At 33.0% G+C, this 23,031-nt stretch overlaps 2 protein-coding genes and 1 long non-coding RNA gene across 7 annotated transcripts in view; 2 read left to right on the top strand and 1 right to left on the bottom strand.

The window, feature by feature from the left end:
* Positions 1-14,748, top strand: part of LOC143244620 (transforming acidic coiled-coil-containing protein 3-like) — a 102,252-nt gene extending 87,504 nt beyond the window's left edge. The window contains exons 15-16 of the mRNA XM_076489637.1: positions 3,270-3,653; positions 13,917-14,748. Coding sequence (XP_076345752.1) covers positions 3,270-3,464 — 195 coding nt within the window. The 3' untranslated portion in view covers positions 3,465-3,653; positions 13,917-14,748. The remainder of the gene's footprint in view (positions 1-3,269; positions 3,654-13,916) is intronic.
* On the bottom strand, positions 1,559-21,897 carry LOC143244621 (uncharacterized). 5 transcript variants are annotated; one of them, XR_013025241.1, is made up of 3 exons: positions 21,743-21,897; positions 17,062-19,111; positions 1,559-3,602 (listed from the first exon to the last, which is right to left on the bottom strand). XR_013025241.1 is itself a non-coding variant. In XM_076489641.1 (2 exons), the coding sequence occupies exons 1-2, from the start codon at positions 21,826-21,828 to the stop codon at positions 17,650-17,652; spliced, it is 1,548 nt and encodes a 515-aa protein (XP_076345756.1). In that variant the 5' UTR covers positions 21,829-21,897; the 3' UTR covers positions 16,906-17,649. The 5 variants fall into 5 exon arrangements, 1 of the variants encoding a protein (XP_076345756.1); XR_013025243.1 differs by lacking the exon at positions 17,062-19,111 and adding an exon at positions 4,790-5,196 and having other exon boundaries at positions 21,743-21,874; XR_013025244.1 differs by lacking the exon at positions 17,062-19,111 and adding an exon at positions 4,842-5,196 and having other exon boundaries at positions 21,743-21,874.
* Positions 3,494-16,603, top strand: LOC143244623 (uncharacterized). The gene is made up of 2 exons (XR_013025245.1): positions 3,494-3,621; positions 16,464-16,603. It is a non-coding gene; the product is annotated as an uncharacterized LOC143244623 (long non-coding RNA).
* Positions 21,898-23,031: the final 1,134 nt, after the last annotated feature.

Raw genomic sequence — 23,031 nt, 5'->3', positions numbered from 1 at the left:
TTCAAGGAGCGATAAAACAATGAAATTAAATAGAAGTATAAGAGGCAGAAAAACATTTAGTTTTTCCGGCCTTCACCTTGTGTAGTCCTAATTTAAAACTTCTCTTACAGCTGAGTTACTAACCTTAGCAAACAAGCCAGTCCTTATCGTATTTAAATGTAAACCATACATTCCCTAATGATGAGTCTTCAAGCCTAACTAAATTAAAGAAAAAACAAAGAACTAAGCAGAAATTGTAAAGACAAAAATTAGTTGGATTTATGGAGTAAAACGCAGCTAGTAATACTCTATTTGCCCAAAATGAGAAAAAAAATATTATTATACGAACATCATCTACGTTTCTATAGTTTTATTGATAGAAAATCTTGTAGAATATTGATTCACACTGGTCCTACAGCTACAATTCTTTGACCAAATTTGGTAGTGAGAGGCAAGAAATTTCTTTCAGAGATAATAAAAAAGAAGGACTGATGCAAATAATAAGTGGATATAAAATTCAATTAAAAGTAAATGTGGATGCTTCTGTTACTATACAAAGCTTCAACAAATCTTATGGTGTGTGAGTAATTAGCACTAAGGAAGCACACACACTGGAAACTGACTTCATGTGGAGACATAGATAAAAGGTTAGGCGAGCTTCAGAGTCTATAACCAGGAAATCTCTATGTAATAGATGAATATTAAGGTATCAGAGGTTGAACTTTCAATGACAACAGAAAAAGTGGTCATTGTTCCACCAAAACGTGAAATATGAAATAGCAATATATTTACATTTAATGAGTGGAGGTATACTGGAACCAAACGCTCTGGTAGATTTTAAATTATTGATTGTTGGAAAAGCTTTCCAGGATCTAAAAATGAACATGCCATATATGACATTAACTAAGAAAGGCTTAAATAGGCTTGTGATAAAATAAAAAGTTGCTCTGATGTTAAAACTGATAAGACAAGATTCCATTAGTGTAATATCTTACAGCTGTATAACCCTTGACATCAGCAGTAATTTAAATTATTTAATCATGCTGAGTGTTCATTGTAAACTAGTCAAGTAAAATTTTAATTTGCAAGGTCCTATGTAGATGAATGTATTTTGACCTTTAAACGTAGATAAACTAGTTTATCTACCATTTTTATTTTAGCAAAGCTATTTTTTCACATAAGTAACCACATCTGAAGCCACGTTATAGTATATATGGTAATGCGTGATGCATTATATTTCATGTTTACTTATACGTTTTACAAAGATAATCAAATATAAATTAATTCTTCATCATTATAAATTGAATGAATTATTATACTTCTTGCTTTTACTTAATAAAATAGGACTTATACTAGTCTCAGACAAACGATCAAATGTCAGATAATCATGTGTCTAACTTAATCTTTTATGATTAATTCAACCCATATATATCAGTGTCTAACAAATATGTGTGAGCATCTAATACAAGTACTCATTTATATTTTCTTATATAAAATTCATGTTTCTTCATAGCCTAATATGTTTCAAGCAGATATCTTTAATATGTGTAAGTAAAATAACAAACTAAACACGTTTCATGCATACTGAAACATTTATTAACAAATATTCAAGAATTATTTAAACTAATACACTATTACTAAACTTACAATAATGTTCGTCTATAAAATTCTGGCATGTAGCCTAATGTAATGATTTCTCCAACATATACTTGTTGCAGTATGTGATTAGTCTAATATAATAAATCAAAGTAAACGAAACGTAAAGGACATTTCACAATGTGATTAGAGCTAATTTGATAATAGAAAGTTCTTTCATTTAGAAAATCTACAAAGCATATCATGCATTTGAAATCCATAAAAAGAAATTATTATCCTTGACGTGCTGGAACTTAGTACTCTAGTTATTTTAATCTTTGCATTACTTCTACCCTATTGCTTAAAACTGATCTGTTTTACCATAGCTTAGTATGTGTAAGTAAAATCAGAGAAGTGACAACCATTACACAATGAAACATTTATGACCAAATCTTCAAATTAAAAAAAGATGATTTTTAAGGTATGAAAAATAACGTGTATGCATCGTTCCTTCAAAAAATTTAAGAGCAAACAAATTCTGAAAACTAACAATGATCACAGTAAAAAGTTATTGAAAACTATTTCATTTTTGTTGCTTTATTAATTCCTATAATAAAAGATATGGTATAAAATAAATGATATATCTTTTATCCACAGGAAATTACTTTATAAATCCATCACGTTTACTGTACAATATTTATCATTACACAATATATTTTACAAACATAGTAAGTTGTACGTTCACTGTACTTAAGTCTAATTTAGTTAGAAAAAACGAATTTTGTTTGTCACTAACTTTAATAGTCAGTAAAAAAAAGATTTATTTTTATCTTTCATTTTATATTTGATACCAAAATATAAAATGACAATTATGACCTTCACTTTCTTAAGATATGAGGGTACATTAGGAAGATATTTTCTAAGTCATTACTTTCTATTCTCATTCTAAAACTCGCATATTTGTAGTTTAAAACTACTATTGTTTACAAGGCCCGGCATGGCCAGGTGGGTTAAGGCGTTTGACTCGTAGTCTGATGGTCGCGTCACACCAAACATGCTCGCCCTTTCAGCAGTGGGGGCATTATAATGTGACAGTCATTCCCGCTATTCGTTGGTAAAAGAGTATCCCAGAAGTTGGCGGTGGGTAGTGATGACTAACTGCTTTTTCTCTAGTCTTACAGCGCTAAATTAGGGACGGCTAGCGCAGATAGCCCTTGTGTAGCTTTGCGCGAAATTCAAACCAAACCAAACTATTGTTTACAAATATAATTTACCATAATCTATACATATTCTTCAAGATCGAATTGTTTAGACACAAAAAATAACAGTATCACCAATATTAAAATTTGGGTTGTGTTCTTCAAATTTATCCAAGGAGCAAGTTCTGCTGACAGCTCAATGACATTTGAAATTTAAAAATAACACAAGTTGAGACATGTTTAGATTATAAAATGCTAAACTGTCAAGATTAAGTTAACTTTCATAAAAGTGTAGTAGAATTTAATAAAATTACAATTTTTTTATATTTTCTTTTCAATCAAACCTGTGAACTAAATGTCTTTATCATCCACTAACAAAATGTAAAATATTAGATATGGGATTATAAACATTCATAATACGCTTGCAAGATAACTTATCAAAAAAGAGACCTTCATTTTCTTTTAATTGTTACTTCCCTTTACTTATATGTACTACCACTGCTGTGTTTATTCCAGTTGGTGAAAAGGAAACGATCCTGTAGACTCATGTATGACAGCCCCAAGGACTCGTGCTGTCTGACACCATCCAAGTATGCAGCCAAACATCTAAAGAGCCAAGACATGTGGTTCAACAGTCGGCATTGTTGTTCCCTGGTATATTATGGAGTGAATGGTTTGTCGTTGGTAGAAGACAGGAGGTATCCACTCTGAGAGTAGTTTGCAGTCATTGATATAAATGTTCTTTTGACTGTAAATTGAAAAACAACATGGAGTTTCTTGCTGCTGCAATGTCTGTTTTTCTCAACAAATTTGAGGAACTGTATTCAACATCAGCCTTGAGGTCTCATGCTGAAACCATCAAGTATCTGTAAGTGTCCTGTATTTCACCTGATATGCCAGGTAAACTTTAAAACCACATTGCTCTATGAATACTAAAATATTTGTTCTAATTCAAGTGAATGTTATATATACAATAATAAAATAGTAAATGTTACTATTTCAAACAGTTTCTGTAATAGTAAAATTATTGGTTAAACCGTATATCATTTATTCATTAAATTTAACTGTAGCAAAATTATTTACTACAGAGTTTATTAACCAGATGTTACAATTAGAGATATGGATGAAATATAGCTACGTACATAAAAGGTTAGAATAAGAATATGTTTAATTTACAAAGCCATTATATCTAGCAAAACAAGCAGCATAAGTGTTTATTTACTTATGAAGTGGCCTCAGTAGCATAGCAGTATATTTGCAGACTTACAATGGCTGAAACCTAAATTTGATACCCGTGGCAAGCAGAACACAAATTGCCCATTATGTAGGAAATTAATTACAAACAAACGAACAAACCTATAAAGTGAAACAGTTCAACTGTGTGTTAAATTGTTGCATGTTATAAGTATTTATATAACTATGTAAACAGGGAAAATTTATCATTTTCAGAACAGATAATTGTAGCAAAGTATGTTACGCAAATAAAGTGATATATTGAACGAAAAAAGAATAGAGTTTTGTTTATAAAATAAAAAGTAATTTTGATAGAGATTAAAACTTTTTAATGTGTTATACAAATAAGATATTTGTATAGAGACGAAAAGTATGATGCTTATCATAATGATTAAAATAAGAGGATAAAATATCTATTTTAATGTAATTTGACTTGTAAGGTGAAATCCTAACTGTGATAAAGGTTAAAATATTTTCTGTAATAATAACAAAATTATGCAAATTAAATATCATTCCTGTGAAAACTATAAATTTAATGACATATACATATGTTGAGACACCCTATTATGAGCTCATCATTCTATTAAACTATCCACCTATAGTATCAACATTTGCCTTTAGTACCATTAACCTAAGTAGCATCAGTCACCTATAGAAGCATTACCCTTAGTAACACCACCTGCTTACAGAAACATTGCTCTTACTAATACCGTCTTGTCTTGTGACAACATAAATGTTTGAGCTACTATAGCTATCTCACACAATATTAGCGTACAAACAATAAAAATACAAATAAGTCTTACTTTTTTAAAACGTTTAATTAAATATAGACTACAATATTAATAATGTAATCACATCTTAGCAATCCATAGATATCACAGCCCAAGCAACACAATCTCTGGTAAGTAATATTATGACATAACCTCCCATACACAGTGTCCTCTTCTTTCACTTTGTAGAAGTATAATTTCACCTCTCATATAACAACGCACCTTTTGGTGCAACTTTTTGAAAATATGGCATCACCTATCTCCTAGCAATGTACATTGTTTTTCACTTTCATGGAACTTTATTGTCTCCTTCACCCAACTTCAGGTTAATAAGACGTCATCGTCTAGCGCTTTTCCGATTGCGTGAGGCAGCCAATCAGTGCATAGCAGCAACATCTGGGTTCCAGTGCGTCAGCATAACTACTAAAGTTGTTTTTCTTCTATTAGTTAAAAACAAAATGAGTATTATATGGCAATGGTAGAAAGGAGAATTGAAGGTTGTGAAGGAAACCTTCATTATGGATTGTACAACAAGAGCAACAAATGGGAGTGTGTTCACAAAAGTACAAATTTGATAAAATGAGAATCAAATTTAAACAAATATACCCAAGTTCTTACATGAACCTAAAATGTCATATTTGTTTTAATATAATAAATTCAATTGAGATAAAAAAGACTACAAGGTGAATAGAAATGAAGTTTGTTGAATGTAAAAGTTTCAGCTATTCTTAAAACAAGACTAGTTGTGCCAAAGAAATAATGAGTTTTTGTTCTGCTGCTAGTTTTTATAGGGTTTGCTGTGCAAAGAAAATTTATCGTTTTCCTAAAGGGCTATAGTTTAATCGTGATTACATTATAGTTTGGTACAATACAAATTAAAATATGTAGAAACTTAATTTATATCTTGTGGCATGTAAATAAAATATCTATGGCAGTGCATGAGGTAAAAGCTGTTTGTTGTGTAGAAGTGAGTACCATTTCTTAGTAGGAAATTTATATTTATGATTATTTTACTTTATTATGTAGCAGTAATAATAAAAATTAATTTTTATTAGCATTGTAATCTACTAAAGTCATAGTGTATGGAAGAAGACACAAATGAAGAGGGAGGACATTTGAAAGTTAAGCTTCTACACTTTTGAAAATATTTAGTATTAATGTCATAACTTGTAGTTATTTGGGTTAAATAACATAAAAATAACCAAATATGGTAATTCGATAAATAAAAGTAATACGGTCAAAGTTTTAACTTTGTGTTTAGTGATGTACATTTTACTCCAATGTAATATATTAGGTTGAGGAATAATTCGTGAGCGGTTTTAAATAATTTCATTCAAGCATTACATGCAAGGCTATACAATACTTCAATGCATGAACACATTACACCCAAAACATTTATTATGATACTTTATTTCATGTAATACCTAGGTATATAGTATGCATTGTTTTAAACGAAATTGCAAGAAATTAAATGCGAAAAGCAGATGGTGTCGAAAATGCTCGATTTTGTCCACTTGACATTCCATTTAATGAGCTGAAAATGAAAGCAAAAATTAAAGACATATGAAAATCAAACACACCATCTATTAGAACAAAAAATTATCTACCAAATGACATGAAATATTTTGCGAAAGCGTTTCATTTATGAATATATTTTTTTAACTTGAAAAAACGCTCACGAATTATTCCTCAACCCAATAGTTATATAGAGTTATAGGCGTAGGATGTATAATGATACTTTAGGATATGTATATTTCATCAAAATGGTAAACGTAAAACAGGATAACTATATTGTTTTATTAAATAAATACAATCTAAAACTACTTTATTTGCTCTTTGTCATTTAAGAATTAAATCGTTTACATGAATTTAGATCCATTAATTTGAATGCTGTTAATAGATGTATGTAAGCTATAGCTAAATACAGTTTTTATTAATGTTACTTATATTCTTAGCTCAAATAAATTATTAAATTCTGTTTCTAAGTTTTGTATAATTAAAGATGTACTCTATTACTTTAGTGTGAAGACAAAGCAGTGATAAAAGATATTATACAATTGATTCTTAAACACTGGGCTTAACAGTAACAATATTAATCAGAGGCTGTTCGTATTTGGTACTGGGTATTTATTTTCAGGGTATAAGTATAAATACAATAGTTAAGACTAGTGTAAGAGTTAAGCGTTCATAGTTTCTTAAGTGTAATGGATGCAATGAGTGAGTTTTACTTAGGAACTTAGGACAGGCATGTACTCTTAAGGAATCTAGTAGTAAAGATGTGCTATTTTTATGTAATGTTTGTACACTGAAAGAGAAATTGGAGGCTATCGTAATAAAGTAGTTTGTTTATTAGTTTGAAATTATACACAAAGCTCAACAAAGGACTATCTGTGCTCTGCCCACCATAGGTATCAAAACCTGATTTCTAGCATTGTAAGACTGAAGACATACCGCAGTGCCACTAAGGAGAGAAAAATAAAATAGAGACAATAGAGTAAGAAAAAGAAAAAATGTAGACTGTGGACAGCAAGATTTTTCGGATGTATACATGCAAGAAATACACAAGCTAATATAGACTTTTACGAAGTAAGGAAGAGCACTATTAGAGTAAAAGTAGTGAATTTAGTTATAATAACTCTATTCTGGTGAGCATCAAATTTCAGGCCTTGACTTCTGCAGGTGAGGAACTACTAGAGGAAAGTAAAACGAAACGGTCAGAGAAGGGTGTGAGTGAAAGTATGTTATATTTATAGGTGATTCCTTAACAGGATATGTACAGTCATGTGAAAAGTTAGGACACCCTATGAAAGCCTGTGTATTTTTGTAACATTTTTGGATATATAGATATTTAATCTCAATTTTAACAATAGTGAGAGATTATAGGAATATAACTAAACAATTAAAACTGAAGAAAAGACTTTTCAAGATCTTCTGTAAATGTAATTCTACAAAACTGCATATTCTAACTGAAGAAAAAGTAAGGACACCCCCACATTTATTCCAACTTAAAATGGCTCAACTCACACACAGATGTATCACACCAGGTGCACATGATTAGTAGATCGTTACTCAGCATTTTGAATGAGGCTTGCCCTATTTAAACCTCAGACATTTAGTTTGGTGTGCTCCTGACTGTTGAAGTGAGAGTGAGCACCATGGTGAGAGCAAAAGAACTGTCTAAGGCCTTCAGAAAGAAAATTGTAGCAGCTTATGAGTCTGGTAAGGGATTTAAAAAGATCCCAAAAGATTTTGAAATCAGCCATTCCACTGTCCGGAAAATAGTTAACAAGTGGAGGGCTTTCGAAACAACTGCCAACATGCCCAGGTCTGGTCGTCCAAGCAAGTTCACCTCGAGAGCAGACCACAAGATGCTAAAAGAGGTCTCCAAACACCCTAACATGTCATCACGGGACCTACAGCAGGCTCTTGCTACTGTTGATGTGAAAGTGCATGCCTCTACAATCAGAAAGAGACTGCACAAGTTTAACTTGCATGGGAGGTGTGCAAGGAGGAAACCTTTGCTTTCTAAGAGAAACATCAAGGCCAGACTGAAGTTTGCCAGAGAGAATGTAGACAAAGACCAGAATTTCTGGAGAAATGTTCTTTGGACAGATGAGTCCAAAATTGAATTATTTGGACACCAGAACAAGGACATGTTTGGCGTAAACCAAATACAGCATTCCACGAAAAGCACCTCATACCAACTGTGAAGCATGGAGGTGGAAGTGTCATGGCTTGGGGCTGTTTTGCTGCAGCAGGACCTGGACAGCTCACAATCACAGAATCCAACATGAATTCTACTGTGTATCAGAGGGTGCTTGAGGATCATGTGAGACCATCTGTAAGAAAATTAAAGCTGAAGCAGAACTGGACTCTGCAACACGACAATAACCCAAAACATACCAGTAAATCTACCAAGGACTGGTTGACAACTAAGAAATGGAGAGTTCTGGATTGGCCCAGATTTTAATCCCATTGAGATGCTGTGGGGTGACTTGAAATGGGCTGTACATGCAAGAAACCCCTCAAACATCTTACAGCTGAAAGAATTCTGCATTGAGGAGTGGGACAAACTTTCTTCAGACCAATGTCAGAGACTGGTAGATGGCTACAAGAAGCGTCTCACTGCAGTTATTTCAGCCAAAGGGGGTAACACTAGCTATTAGGGGTAGGGTGTCCTAACTTTTTCCTCAGTTAGAATATGCATTTTTGTAGAATTACATTTACAGAAGATCTTGAAAAGTCTTTTCTTCAGTTTTAATTGTTTAGTTATATTTCTATAATCTTTCAATATTGTTGAAATTGATATTAAATATCTATATATCCAAAAATGTTTCAAAAATACACAGGCTTTCATAGGGTGTCCTAACTTTTTTACATGACTGTAGATAGAATACCTGAGGTAAATAAGGAGAAAAGAATCAGAATATGCTACCTAGGAATAAGTGGAGGATATAACTGACAGATCTAAAGGTATAATAAATGGGTATAACAGAGATATAGTTTTTTGTGGTGCATGTAGGAACTAATAATCTAGGAAGAGATATAACAGAGGAGCTGATTAATTAAGTAAGTAATAAGGCTATAACTTAATTTTGTCAGGGATACTGCAGAGAGTTAAATGTGGATATAGGTTATAAGTAGGTTATTAGGGCTAAATGCTGGGTTTAGGTTAGTATGTAAGAATGAGCAGATTGGCTGACTGAACTTCTGCAATCATTTAACAAAAGAAGGGATCTTTCTTTGGATATATGGTTTACATTGAATTAAGGTAGGGCTAGTTTGTTTGCTAAGGCTTTTAAGTAAGCTGTAAGAGAAGTTTCAAATTACGACTAGACAGTAGTGAAGGGTAGGAAAAACACTAAATGCAAAAAAGAATATGTGGCAGAGAACAATTTAACGTGAAATAGGTATAGAAGTAGTTATAAGGTTATGCTTAATTGTTACTATTGCAATGCTAGAAGTATAAAAAGAAATAGATGACTTAGAGCACTGGTAGGAGTGGAGAATTTTGATATAATGGGACTAACTGAAACATGTATTTCAAGAAGCTGATGTGGGAATTATAAACTTTGTTAATCTGAAGATGACCTACGAAAGTCGAAACTTTGTTCTCTACTTTATTTTATTAAAAATTTTAATACCCATACCAGCCACCTTGAGATATATTTTTACTTGAAGTGGGCTCCTCGTCATGATGAATACATGAAACATGGTTAGATGTAAATGATGTTGATATCAGAAATGTCTTTTAAATACAGGATTACAGGTTATCTAATGGGGATGTAGTATTAAAGAGGAGGAGTAGTTTTATATGTAAAATGTGAGTTACGTCCTGTTGAAATTATGGATTTTAAATATAATAAATAGCTAGGAGACTGAGTCCATTTGGCTCTCTATTAATACATAAAAAAGAAAATACTTTTAGTGAAAATATCTTATAGACCAACAAATAATACTGATGAAATTAGCAAGAATATATACTAGTGAATAATATTTCAGATACTAATGAAGTTGCAATTGTGGGTGATTTTAATTTCAGGCATACAGGTTGGGAAATGCTGGAGACAAAACATGAGAAAGAAAGGATTTTGAAAATTGTTCAAGATGGCTTTTTTCACCAATTAGTCAAGGATCCTACCAGAAATAATGCTTAATTTCAAATATAAGAATGATAGAGAGGTAGAAATTTTGGGAACATCATTGCTCTATTAAGTTTAATGTTTTGCTGCATAATGGAAATAAGAAATGATTGGTTACAAATATCAAAAAGCAAATTTTGCACTGGTGTAACAACAATTACTGTCTGAATTGAGCAGCTGAATAATTTGGAGACACTTATCAGTAGGATGTAACCAGAAACCATATCTTAGTGAAACAACACTCCATTACCTCGTTACTAGATATACATCGTTTTTATCACTGACTATATGTCGTGCATTCTCACTCGTCCAAGATACTGTACGTTTCTTATCATAGCGAGGTACGACGTATTATGGGTCTCTTTCTGAACGATCCTCATGCTCCAAATTAACCTGTTCAGTGGCGTAGACGAGATAACTCGTCCAAGCCGATTGGTAACACAGTGCCACGGACGAGTTAATTCGGCCTCATTAATACCTAACTTCAACGCTAGATGTCAGCATCATACATGCATTGACCTACTTCCAAGTTGTTTCATTTTCGATCCAAAATGGCATCACGAAAAAAATTACAAAATGAAGAAGCATTAGAGTTATATTGTAGCAGCTGAAATACTTGGCAGTTAACAGGTTAATCCATATTTCTTTGTTTTCCAATAACAGAAAAGAAAATCAAAATTATTAATCTAAACATATCTTTATAATTACAGTGCATTTAAACACAAACTGTTACATCATAACATTCCCAATATGATAAGTTTTCCATGGTATCACGCTCCGTACAAAATTCCAAACAATGTTAAAATGTAGTTTTTGATGCATTTAACTTCACCACGGCTACAACTGTCATGAGATCTGCTGGTTTGTATGTTAAAACTGTTTTAACACTGTAATAAGCCCTCTGTATAGCAATAAATGTATGAAGTTACCGACATTCCACATATTACGACATCCTGATACAAGTTACATTATCATTAATATTTCTGCCTTTGTGTAATCCTATTAATCCCTATAGTAAGTAGTTGCTAGTAGAAGTGTTTATTGATATGTTAAAAAGATGTGGTTATGCACCAAAAATGTGTAACTTATTTGTATGTGTGTATTAGTTTGTTATTCTTTGTTAAGCACAAGGTCACACAATGGGGTATCTATCTGTGCTCTGTCCACCACAAGTACTGAAATTTGGTTTTTAGCTAAGCTAGTGGAGAGCATGTGTGTCATAAAGAAGTAAGTAAAAATACAACAGTTCGAAAATTTATAGAGCAACATTTTATGTTTTAGCGCAGAAAATGTAACAATTTGTACCTGAAACGTTACTGATATTGTTTCAATTACGGATAGAAGTTTGAGGTTTCTACTGTTTTATCTTTTAGTTCCTAAAGTTTAAGTTTCGTTTTATAATTAGAAAATTATAAAGTTATTAACTTTATAGAATATACACTAATAGATTAATGTATTTATCCTCCATTAATTTACTCTGAGTGCACACACAAACCACATGCAATACTTTGCGGTCCTAAAAGATTACGAGCACAGGAATATTGGCAAAAAGAGCAGTTGCACAGGATCCACTGCGGTAAGGGGCGTACCATGCATTGCGGTTATAATAATAAAATATAAATTGTATAATTAAATAATGATTTTTTTTACTATTTACTTATTTTTCTTGATAATAAATTTAGTTTATCAAATTGTATGGCATTTTTTAAAAGTAAGAGTAAGCAAGCGAGGGTGACTAATTTATACTTTACTCATGACCCATAAATGCTTTAAAAACGCAATGTTGTTAATCCGTTATTATACATTAATACTACGTAAAATATAATAAAGGAATATCTATAGTGTTGAATCATTTGTATAAAGCTAGTGGAAATTTGATTCCAGCAGAGAAAATACACGTTATTAAACAACCAGCTACAACCACACTTTGTAGCCCCAGAACAAAACACTTCATTGCAGCTAAATTGAGAGCCTTCTTTGAAACTTCATACAAAATAATGCACATAAATTAGGCCTACAAAGTGGTGTAATAACAAAGTTCGAGTCACAGTTTTCCTTATATGGCGAGTGCTTAGGTCGTTGCGAGAACGACACCCAGCAGTTTGACAAGTAAACTTGTCTATAGTTGGGTTAGGGCCTATAGACATTCCCAGCAACCAATTAGCAACCCTCATAGAATTCACCACGATAAAGACAAACTTCATGTTCAACAACCAAAACTATATACAAACAAATGGCCTAAGCATGGGCAACCCAGTATCACCAGTTCTAGCCAATATTTTATGACACAAGTTGAAACATAAGCAATTAACACAGCATTACATCCACCACTATACTGGTACAGATATATAGATGACACGGTTGCGGGATTCAAATCTACAGAACACACACTTAATTTTTTCAATCACATTAACTCTATACATCCCAACATTAACTTCACATGTGAACAGGAAGAAAGCAATCAAATATCATTTCTTAACCTCAAAATTACAAGAACCGACACACAATTCAAAACAGAAATCCACCGAAAAATCACCCATACTGGACTATACATTCCTTGGGACTCAGCACATGAAACAAAACAAAAACTCAACACACTAAGAAAACAAATAAACACAGCCATAAAACTATGCTCACCAGATAAAATTAACGATGAATTAGACAAAATAAAACAATACTTCATCAACATCAATAAGTTTCCTCCACAAACCGTAGAAAACATTATACGCACACACCTACACAGAAAGCAAAATCAACCAACTAAAGTAAATACAGCTCACGAATCAAAAAACCACGAAACCATATACTGCTCTATACCATATATTCCTGACATCAGCAGACAAATAACCAACATTTGGCAAAAACTAGTAACAAAATATGACATTCCAGTTAATACCAAATTTATTCAAAAACCAGGCACAAAACTGAGGTCTATACTATGTAAAAACTACACTGACAAACACCACACCAACATTATTTATAAAATACAATGTGATAAATGCCACGACTTCTATATTGGAGAAACAAGTAGAAAAGTGGAAACCAGATTCAAAGAACATAAAAAGTCACCTTCACACGTTTTCGAATACTGCAAGTCAAACAAACACAACATAACCATAGAAAACACTCAAATACTAAATAAAGAAACAAACATAAACAAACGCAAAACTAAAGAAGCCTTACTTATACAACAACTTAAACCCAAAATAAACCAATATAAAGGAACGCCTTTATACCTATATTAATATAATAAAATAAATAAAATTATATATTCAAACATCTAACACCGCTCTCTACATTCCGACACTCAGTTACACAACCCCTTCCAAACATGTGGTCAGCTTCCGGTCAGTTACCTCTTTCTTTGTGAACCTGACGATGACCGAAAAAGGTCGAAACGTTGTTCGCTCTTCTATGTAAAATATTCTCTCAACCCAAACGAGCCGTTTTTGCATATATATTTCTCTACAAGTGGGTTTTCTCAACATCACTGATATCTGCTTTAATAATTTTTTCAGGTAATGAATGAAGAAGAGTAATCGAGGTGAGGAATGATGGTGGCTGAGTCGTCCATGCGTTGTCGTTTTCCAATTATCTGTTTTTCTCAATTTTATTTTTTTTATGGATTGACGTATCCATAATAAATAGAGGAAATTTCAGTGCCTATTGGCTCAACTCGCCGTGAAGCGCTACGAGGGGATGCACTACAATGCCAAACACGAACAATGTCAGGGTTTTGTGAGCACTATATCTAAACACCAATATCAAGCATAATGTCCACGACACTCGCTGAGAATATTCAACGTTGGTACTCGGTTGACCCTAGGCCAGTAGGACCAGCCGAGTGACTCTGGGGAGAACTACTCCATGGCCGGCCGTCTACAGAAATTCAAGGTCAAAGTGACGTGTTAAGATTCGAACTCTCAACCACCATAATCTTCTTCTCCCTTTCACGGGTCGCCACGCACGGCAAACACGTGAGTGGATGTTCAGATCCCAGAGGAGGTAAACTGCGGGAGGTTCCGTCATCATGTACAGGAATTCACCTCGAGGGACTAAATGTTATTATTAATGAATACAGTAGTATCTAACAGTATGGATTGTGATGAACCAAAATAGCAGCAGTAAAACTCGCCCTTTTAAACCACGTTTAAAGTGTTTGAATATTAACAATGACTATTTTGCAATAACTGGCTGAGTAAAACTATAGATTATTGTACTTGTAAAACCGCCTAAATTGCTATATACGTGTTTTTGAAGTAAATCAAAATTTCACAAATTTGGGCAGATAATCAGATTTGAGTGCACGTTGACTTTGATCCTGATGAGTAATAAAATCGAATCACGTATACGTTCGCCCAATACTTGGATTACTCTATCTCAAAACAGCTGGTATGGGTATTAACACTTTTATTAATAAAGCAGAGAAAAAAGTTCTGAGATACATTTTGATAAGGATGGGTAGCCATTGATGTGTACGCAACTAACGAACTGTATAGTAACATAAAAGGCTTTAATGTTAAAAAAGTTGTGAAACAAGAAAGTAAAATTACAGAAACTGAGTTAATTAAAATTTTTAATAAAAGGTATCCTTATTTTGGCTCAGGATAACACAAATACATTGATTTACCAACGTGGTGATATCTTTGAACTCAGTTTTTGTATTTATGATATTGTTGTTTCAGTACTTTTTGTAGCATTAAAACTTTCCTTATTATTAAAGCTAACTTCGTTACATTATATATTAATCCATACATGTCTTTATAAAATTCAAAATTGTTTTACTATACCTGTAAACAAAACATTATAACGTACTATTTGAGCACATGGATACCATTTGTTCCTGTTATTTCAATATCCTGCCACAATATTCTTCTACTTATTTCATATTTTAAATAATCACAGTGTATTATTTCCAGTGTTTGACGAGAAATAGGAAACCATTACAAAACAATAAAAAGAAGTGAACTTTTTATTTATTTTTTTACTTCATTAACTCTGGATAATTTGCAGCCAAGTTATGGAATAAATATAAAAAATATTAGTTTCACCTTCCATAAGGCAACTTAAAAACAATAATTAATAAACAGTTTTATCTTTGTTCGTGACAATCAGAAAGCTGTATAGTGGTGCTGTGGCTCTCACAAAAAATGAACAAGGACTTCAACGCTACCACTGAGCAATAAGAAAACATTTTATAAAAGAAGACAATGAGTAGAAATTAGAACTGTATGGTAGATACTGTTATTATAGTAGGAATAGTTTGTGTCATCCTAGTTGTAATCAACTGTATTTTTTATTGAAAATACAATGTTTACAAACCTCACCAAATAATTTCTGTTTCACGTTCCGACGAATGTTTTATTAAGGTTTTACAAATAAAACAAACAATACTTTAAGGTAATTAAAACATTGATTTAACGTATAGCATGTTATAAGTCGTCCAACTAAACAATTTTGTATTTCATATGATTGAAAGGGAAGGTTTCATGCCTAGAACTACGTTTAATTAAACATTACATATATATATATATACTTTACTGATACTAAGAATATACGTCCAAAATGTTATCCTGATTAAAAATGTTTTATATTTTAACTCGTATATGTTTCTGAAGAGTCGACCCCTAACCTCTTGGTAATAACAATTGGTATTTTATCTGACACTATAATAATTTCATATTGTTATAGTTCAGTTGTGTTTAGCATACATTTTCAATTGTTAGAAACTGTTGAACTTAAAATCTTATACATTTAATGTTGGAACGATTTTTAATTAATAAAAGTGAAGTTTTAGGAATAGAAAGCAATTGATACTTGATTAAAATTTGTCATAAACACCGTAACTTTAATAGTAATGTAATACGAAAGTTTGTTTTTCAATCGAAGGAAAAATTATTTTCTGAAATTGGTTTGTGTAGCTTCGCCCAGAAACGAAGTGCCACATGTTGACCTTTTTGGAATTTTCTTATTTACAGTTACAGATAAGAGCTCGTTCTTCAATATGTAAGCAAAAGTGTCGTGATATATCTTGTACGAAACGTGCACGTTTTTCTCTTTCACAGGTGTGGCTCAAAAATAGAAGAATCAGATGGTAATACTAGGACAAGAAGACTCGGCATATGTTCCACCTTTCACTCTGTAGACCGTAACATTTACTTTTCAGTATAAAGAAAAACTTCCATAAAATAAACATATTTTCTACGACATATGGAAAATTTATATCTATTAGAACTTTATATAATCATGATATCGAGATTTTGGCACTCACAACTATCAAATGATTGACATGAAAATGAACACCAAGAAACTCATCTGGTGATTGACAATACGAAAGTCACATTTAATTAATTTACGCAAGTTATGCTCTTTATCTTTAGGCACAGCATTATACACAGGGCTATCTGTATTCTACACATGACAGGTTTCGAAACCTGATTGTTAGCAGTATAGGCTATCATGCAACGACAAGACACGTCTATTCATTTATTAAAACAAGTGTAATTCGACAGTAGGAAAGCTACTTTTATTTAACAATAGAAATTGTACATATTAGTAAACAATAGGGAAATCACCAAAGTAAATCTATTATAGAATATTTAAAAAAAAGTATTCTCGATTAAATAATAAAAAAGTATACTGAATGCTAGAACAATAAGTTACCTGAGTGTGAACATCCAGAATATTTTACACAGAAATAAAACAAAGCAGTAACAAGTACCTCCAGGCAAGGCCGGATGAAAGGTTTTATTGGCCCCAGGCTTTTTAAATTATAGAGGCCCCTCGAGACAGAACCTCTATGTGCAATACATTTATAGTTATAGCTTGAGGCCCTGAGCTTCAGCCCAGCAAGCCCATGCTTTAATCCGGGGTTTCCTCCAGGTAAACAACTCGTATAGTCTCTCTGAAAGTAACCTCCATTACAACAATAAAATTAATCGTGAAACGGATAACACTTTCAATAACTTAAAGTTTACCAACAAGAATTATTTCTTTGAAGCTTATAAAAGAGAAATACATCTTATTTTATTGACAATTATATTAAAGGTAATGGAAATGATTAATTATGGAAGCTAGGTTAGTGATATTATGATAATCATGAAATTTGGAGTGAAATATAAATCTAAAACATTTTACAAAAATTATGTTAAACAATAAACACAGTGAATACTTTGCATATAATATGATATTCTGTTTATAGCACATTTTAAATACAAATAATACCATTATTTGTTTTCAAACTCTTTCACATCAAATATAATTTATCCAAGGTCCCATTATCTTTACCATTTCCTCTCCATACAGGTTGGGTATTAAGTCTACATAAATAACTTTTTGTTTCTCTTGATTAAAGTCACATCTAGGAAGATCAATATAGCGATGCACTAAAGCCCGATTCTCTGTATTTTTCTTGCTGGTTTTCGGCAGCAAATAGCTGTCGTGAGGACCGAACAAAACTGCTTTATCGGGTCGTACGATGTATCTTAAATACGCTGGCCACATTGCAGAAAGGACGGCTGTTGGTCTAGCGATTCGCTTCGAGAATGTAACAAAATTCGAAAAATTAGGAAACTGCGAAACGAAAGATGGAAATTTTAAGCAGAAGATAGATTGGGTGAATCTATATACATCACAGCAAGTTCCGGCACCATTAGCGTCCAGATGCTGGATGAGTTCAACCAAGGTTGTGTGATTTCGGTTGATGGGAGTTAGGAAGTCTTCGATATCTAGAAACATCAGGTGAGAATAATGATGCATATGTCGATAACCACAGTCTTGGAGACCAGAGTAGTAGGCAAAAGAGGACCCTTGTGCTGGATAAGTAACTTTATTTTTTTCCCACGTCAATGTCCATGGAAGAACGTCCACCGACATACCTTCAGTCTGTGCTATGACGTCTAACAATCTTCGAAACTTAGTTGTTGTGCCGTAGTTGTAAAATGAAAAGTGACTGACACCCAGCACAGAGTAAAAGGACACAAACTCAGCCAATAAACGCGTTTTATTCATCGAATCATTAAATGGGGGAACACAAACTGCGATTTTCACTTGAGAATCAACCGAGCCATTAGGAATATTGTGAATTTTGATCCAGGTTGGATCTTCGAAAGACGAAATTGATTTTACTCCTACATAGGTAGGTATACTCTCCATGAATATTGCATTGGAACATATCAGATTGCATGCATTATGAATTTTGTCGATATCTGAATCATTTATTGGAATTTTAATAATATGTTTTTCCCTTTCAGGTGAAGAAAACTTTACCCAACACTCAATGTTTGATACTAAATCCAGGGGTTTAGTTTCTGTTTTTGCAATTATTCTGATCATTGGTCCACCAAGCAAATTAGATCGATTATCAAAATACGCTGAGTAGACATCTAGATCTGGTTTCACATTAACCCAGTTGTCTGTCCAACTATTTGTTTCCTGTACTCCGATCCAGTTAAACTGGAATGAACCCTCTGGCTCGAAAGGATGGGATGAGAAAGGCTTTGGGGTTATAATAGCGTGCTGAATTGTCTCCCATTCAGTTGGTGAGATTTTTTTCACTCGAATTTTTAGTTGCGAAGACGGGATTACATTTGCAGTAAACAAGTACACAAAAATAAACGCAAGCAGAATGACAAGAGCTTTTACTTTCCAAAAAGAGAAGGCAAAAATGTAAGGGTTAACAACTCGCTTCACTTGCCAAACTTTGAACTTCTCTCTGTTTAAATAAAGCAATTATAAGAAATAACACTTAAACTAATGCTAACGTTAAGGAAAGTAAAGAAAAAGAGACTTAACAATTTAAATATGGATCCATGCATGTATTATAATAAAACAATGCTAATCTCCATCCTTCCTTTCATTTTTTTGCAAATCAGGCATCTGGTAATATTGAAGTGTTCTGAAAAGTAAATAATTGGGCATTCAACCTATGAATGCAAATGAAAAATTGGCAGAAGTTTCCTTTATATATTTATAGTTCATGAATTTTTACTTCAATGCAAATACGGTTACCATGAGCAGCAAAGGCCGCTTACACCAACATCACATAATTCAAATAAGAGAGTTAATAAGGCTCTGAGATAATCTTGACCATAAAGTACCTTTATTGCCTGGAGTACCTCAACAAAATACGGTGTATCTACCATGAATACCTTAATACGACTGAGATATAATGTATTTTCATGAATAATTATAATAATATACGAGGGTTGCTCAAAAAATACGCGGACTGTTTGAATTGCGCGGCTCCAGTTGGTTCCAGGGGAATCCGCTTGGTGTCGCTAGGTTTGCACAGATCAGCTGATTACGACGCCATTTCCCGATTGCAGATATCTTCATTTGTGTATTAGCTACGCGGTTTTAAGTGAAGTGCGATTTTTTCGTTTGGCGGATTTCAGAATGAATGACCTGAAAAAGCAACGACTTGTTATGGAATTTTGTGTTAAACTTGGAAAATCTGCGACTGAAACTTTTGCTATGCTTAACACAGCTTACGGCGATGTTGCTATGAAGCGTACGGCATGTTTCAAGTGGCATGAACGTTTTAAGGATGGTCGACAGTCCATTGAAGATGATGAGCGTCCTGGACGTCCTTCCACCTCAACTGACGACCCACACGTCGACAAAATCAACACCTTGGTGCGGGCAAATCGACGTCTGACTGTCAAGAAGCTTGCTGAAGAGTGTGGGATATCAGTTGGATCTTGTTACGAGATTTTGACCGAAAAATTGAAGATGCACCGCGTTGCTGCGAAATTCAGCCCTCAGAACTCGTGAGTTTTTGGCCAAACACTCGATCACTGTTCTTCCCCACCCCTCCTACTCACCTGACCTTGCTCCTTGCGATTTTGTCTTGTTCCCCAAACTCAAAAGACCCTTAAAAGGAAGAAGATTTGAGACGATTTCCGAGATTAAGGCAAATGCGACGAAAGAGATGGAGGGCATTACAAAAGAAGCGTACCAGGACTGTTTCAACAAGTGGAAACACCGTTGGGATAAGTGTGTGCGTTGGGGAGGAGAGTACTTTGAAGGGATCCCAGACCTGTAACTTCTAAATACAGTACATTTTGTTTTATGACGTCTGTCCGCGTATTTTTTGAACAGACCTCGTAATTGAGAATCGGTAAGAGTGTATTCATTCATTCCCCTCTTCTCCAAGGAATATGTCGACGAATGTAGTATGGTTGACATTGTAATTATTGTTTGTCAAAATGAATTTCATTTGTACCATCATGTAGTAGAAAGGGCCACAAGATATGGTTTATATAATTTGAGAGAGTAATAGTTCCATTCTGAAGAATGTAGAGATCAATACACCAGTCAGTGTTTAATCCTGTACATACCATATCTCCACCTGTTATCAGTGATATGTATCATGCCTGTGTATGCAAATGAAGCTTATCTGATTTTGGATTATCTTAAAATTAGTATATGTTTCATATAATGTTACATGGTGAAGCTCAATTTATCTGTAAAAGAACTAATTCTCCCGCATGTCACCGACTCACTTTTTGTATTCATATAACTGATTTGCATAACAATGAATTGAAAAGTTGGCGATTGACATTGTTTTATAGCAATTGTTTTGCGTCGCCATACCTAAATCATTACAAATTCAAAACATCCTTTCTTTGATTTATGCGATGTTAATATATATCTGTAAGTGTCTGTGTTACTTGATTCTGATCAAACATAAAAAGACACAACATAAAAATATTAACATATAATACCTTCGTTTGAATTAACTGCCAAAAAGTCAAGATATATAATTATATGTGTCATTAAAACTACGATATTATATTGCTTATTATATGCTTTCTAGTTCATAAGATAAAAATGAATAAGCTAAAAAAATCAAAGAAAAATGAAAAATACCGTGTTAGAGAATATAATCACCAAAGTTATATTCAACTAAGGAAGATTAGGATCGAATATGGTGAACCAAAGTTAGTAACAGCCATAAGGAGATTAGAATTAAGAGTATAGTACGTGATCTAGCTTTGCTGTTTTCTACTTCCTACGCTGTATTTAAACGAACCTGGCTTAAAGAGAATGCACATTGCGGTCTAACAGTTTACTTGTGAGTAACAGTTTTTCGGGTCGCTAAATGATTTTATTAAATAACATTATAAACGTCTTCGTTAATTTGTTTTTATATACAACTTTTGAAATTTATTTGTACATATATATCTATATCTTTTGATCTTATTTTACTAAATACAATAAACTTAAGAGTTTTTTTATCACACGCAATAACTCTTACTAATAAATCTTTAAATTTTGTTTTATTTGAAATTCCTACTGCGTCGATTAAGAATAGTTATAAATGAAATCAACAACTACTTACTTAAACAAGAAGGCAGCTTTATTCAATCGATCAAACAAGTTCTTAAAAACCTGTGTAATAATTCTTTCAAAAATCCGAGAAACCATGGTGAAAGGTGACGCTGTCAACCAACAAATGATAAAAGAATCCTCAACTGCAAGAATAACGCAGTGTCGCTTGCACATGCTTAGACAAAGCTCTGTCAACATATGTTTTGAATGTAACTATTTTTAGTGATGCTTTCGTGAATCGTCATTCACGAAGGTTGTTACTATAGCTAAAACATTATTTTGTCTGAAAAAAAACAACAAAGTAATAGAATATTGCGTTTAATCATTTTATTTTATTTCCATGAATCGCATACGCTCGATATATTATCCATGTAAATTGTTAAAATTAATGGAGCGTTATATGTTTCAACGGATTTTGATAAAATAGACAGTCTGTGAACATTTACAGCATATTACTTTAGTAAAGAAGACTTACCATTTGCTGCGGTGACTTATTTTAATAGAGAGTGTATGCATTTATCACAGGCTAGAACTGACTGCTATTATTAACCACTATTTTTAGTAAACACCTTGTGAAAAAAAATCAAAGTATTATTTGCAAAGCAGCTTAAAATATGATAATGTTTCGATAATTGCCCTTTCGGAACCTGTAGCGGCATTCCAAAATTTCTCAGAGTAATGAAGCTTAGTGTAGGTCAGGAATTCGGATTTTGTCAAGGTAGATCCTGGACATCAGTTATTACAAGATATTACTGGTCACAGAGTGCAATGTAGCATGGAGTGATATCACGCTGAAAAAGTGAGATCCTTCGCCACAGTATTTTTTTCAATATAACATTACTACGAGACATTCATGGCAACCTTAAATGTTGCCAACGATTCGAATTCAAACCTGCTAACACAGTCACATCTCTAGGCTACCGTCAAATCCATACCAGTCAAGTATGCAGTGTAACTCGTCGTTTTATGAGTTTTAGTGTCATACACTAAACTTTCTAGGTTTATAAGGCATATTAAACTAATTTCCTGCTTAATTCTGTGATAAGTAGCCTGTAAACCACGCCTCTTCCATAAACTTTAACAGAGTAGAGTTCCTTAAAAACTGAAGTGCAGGTCTGCACCTATGCTGAAATCTGGTTAAACTGGGAGTAGTTCTGCCAATATTCTAAACTGGACATCAAAGAATTTTGCATTTCTTTAGTACAGTACTTACAGTGAACTTGGGTATGGACAGGTGGATTGAAGTGTTATAACATTCTTATAATTAATGTTGCATCTTGGAATCGTTTCTGTTTGAAG

Source organism: Tachypleus tridentatus, chromosome 2 (assembly GCF_004210375.1).
Source record: "Tachypleus tridentatus isolate NWPU-2018 chromosome 2, ASM421037v1, whole genome shotgun sequence".
Classification (NCBI taxonomy): Eukaryota; Metazoa; Arthropoda; class Merostomata; order Xiphosura; family Limulidae; genus Tachypleus; species Tachypleus tridentatus.
Note: the sequence above shows the minus strand (reverse complement) of the source record. Positions and strands in the feature narration are given on the sequence as shown.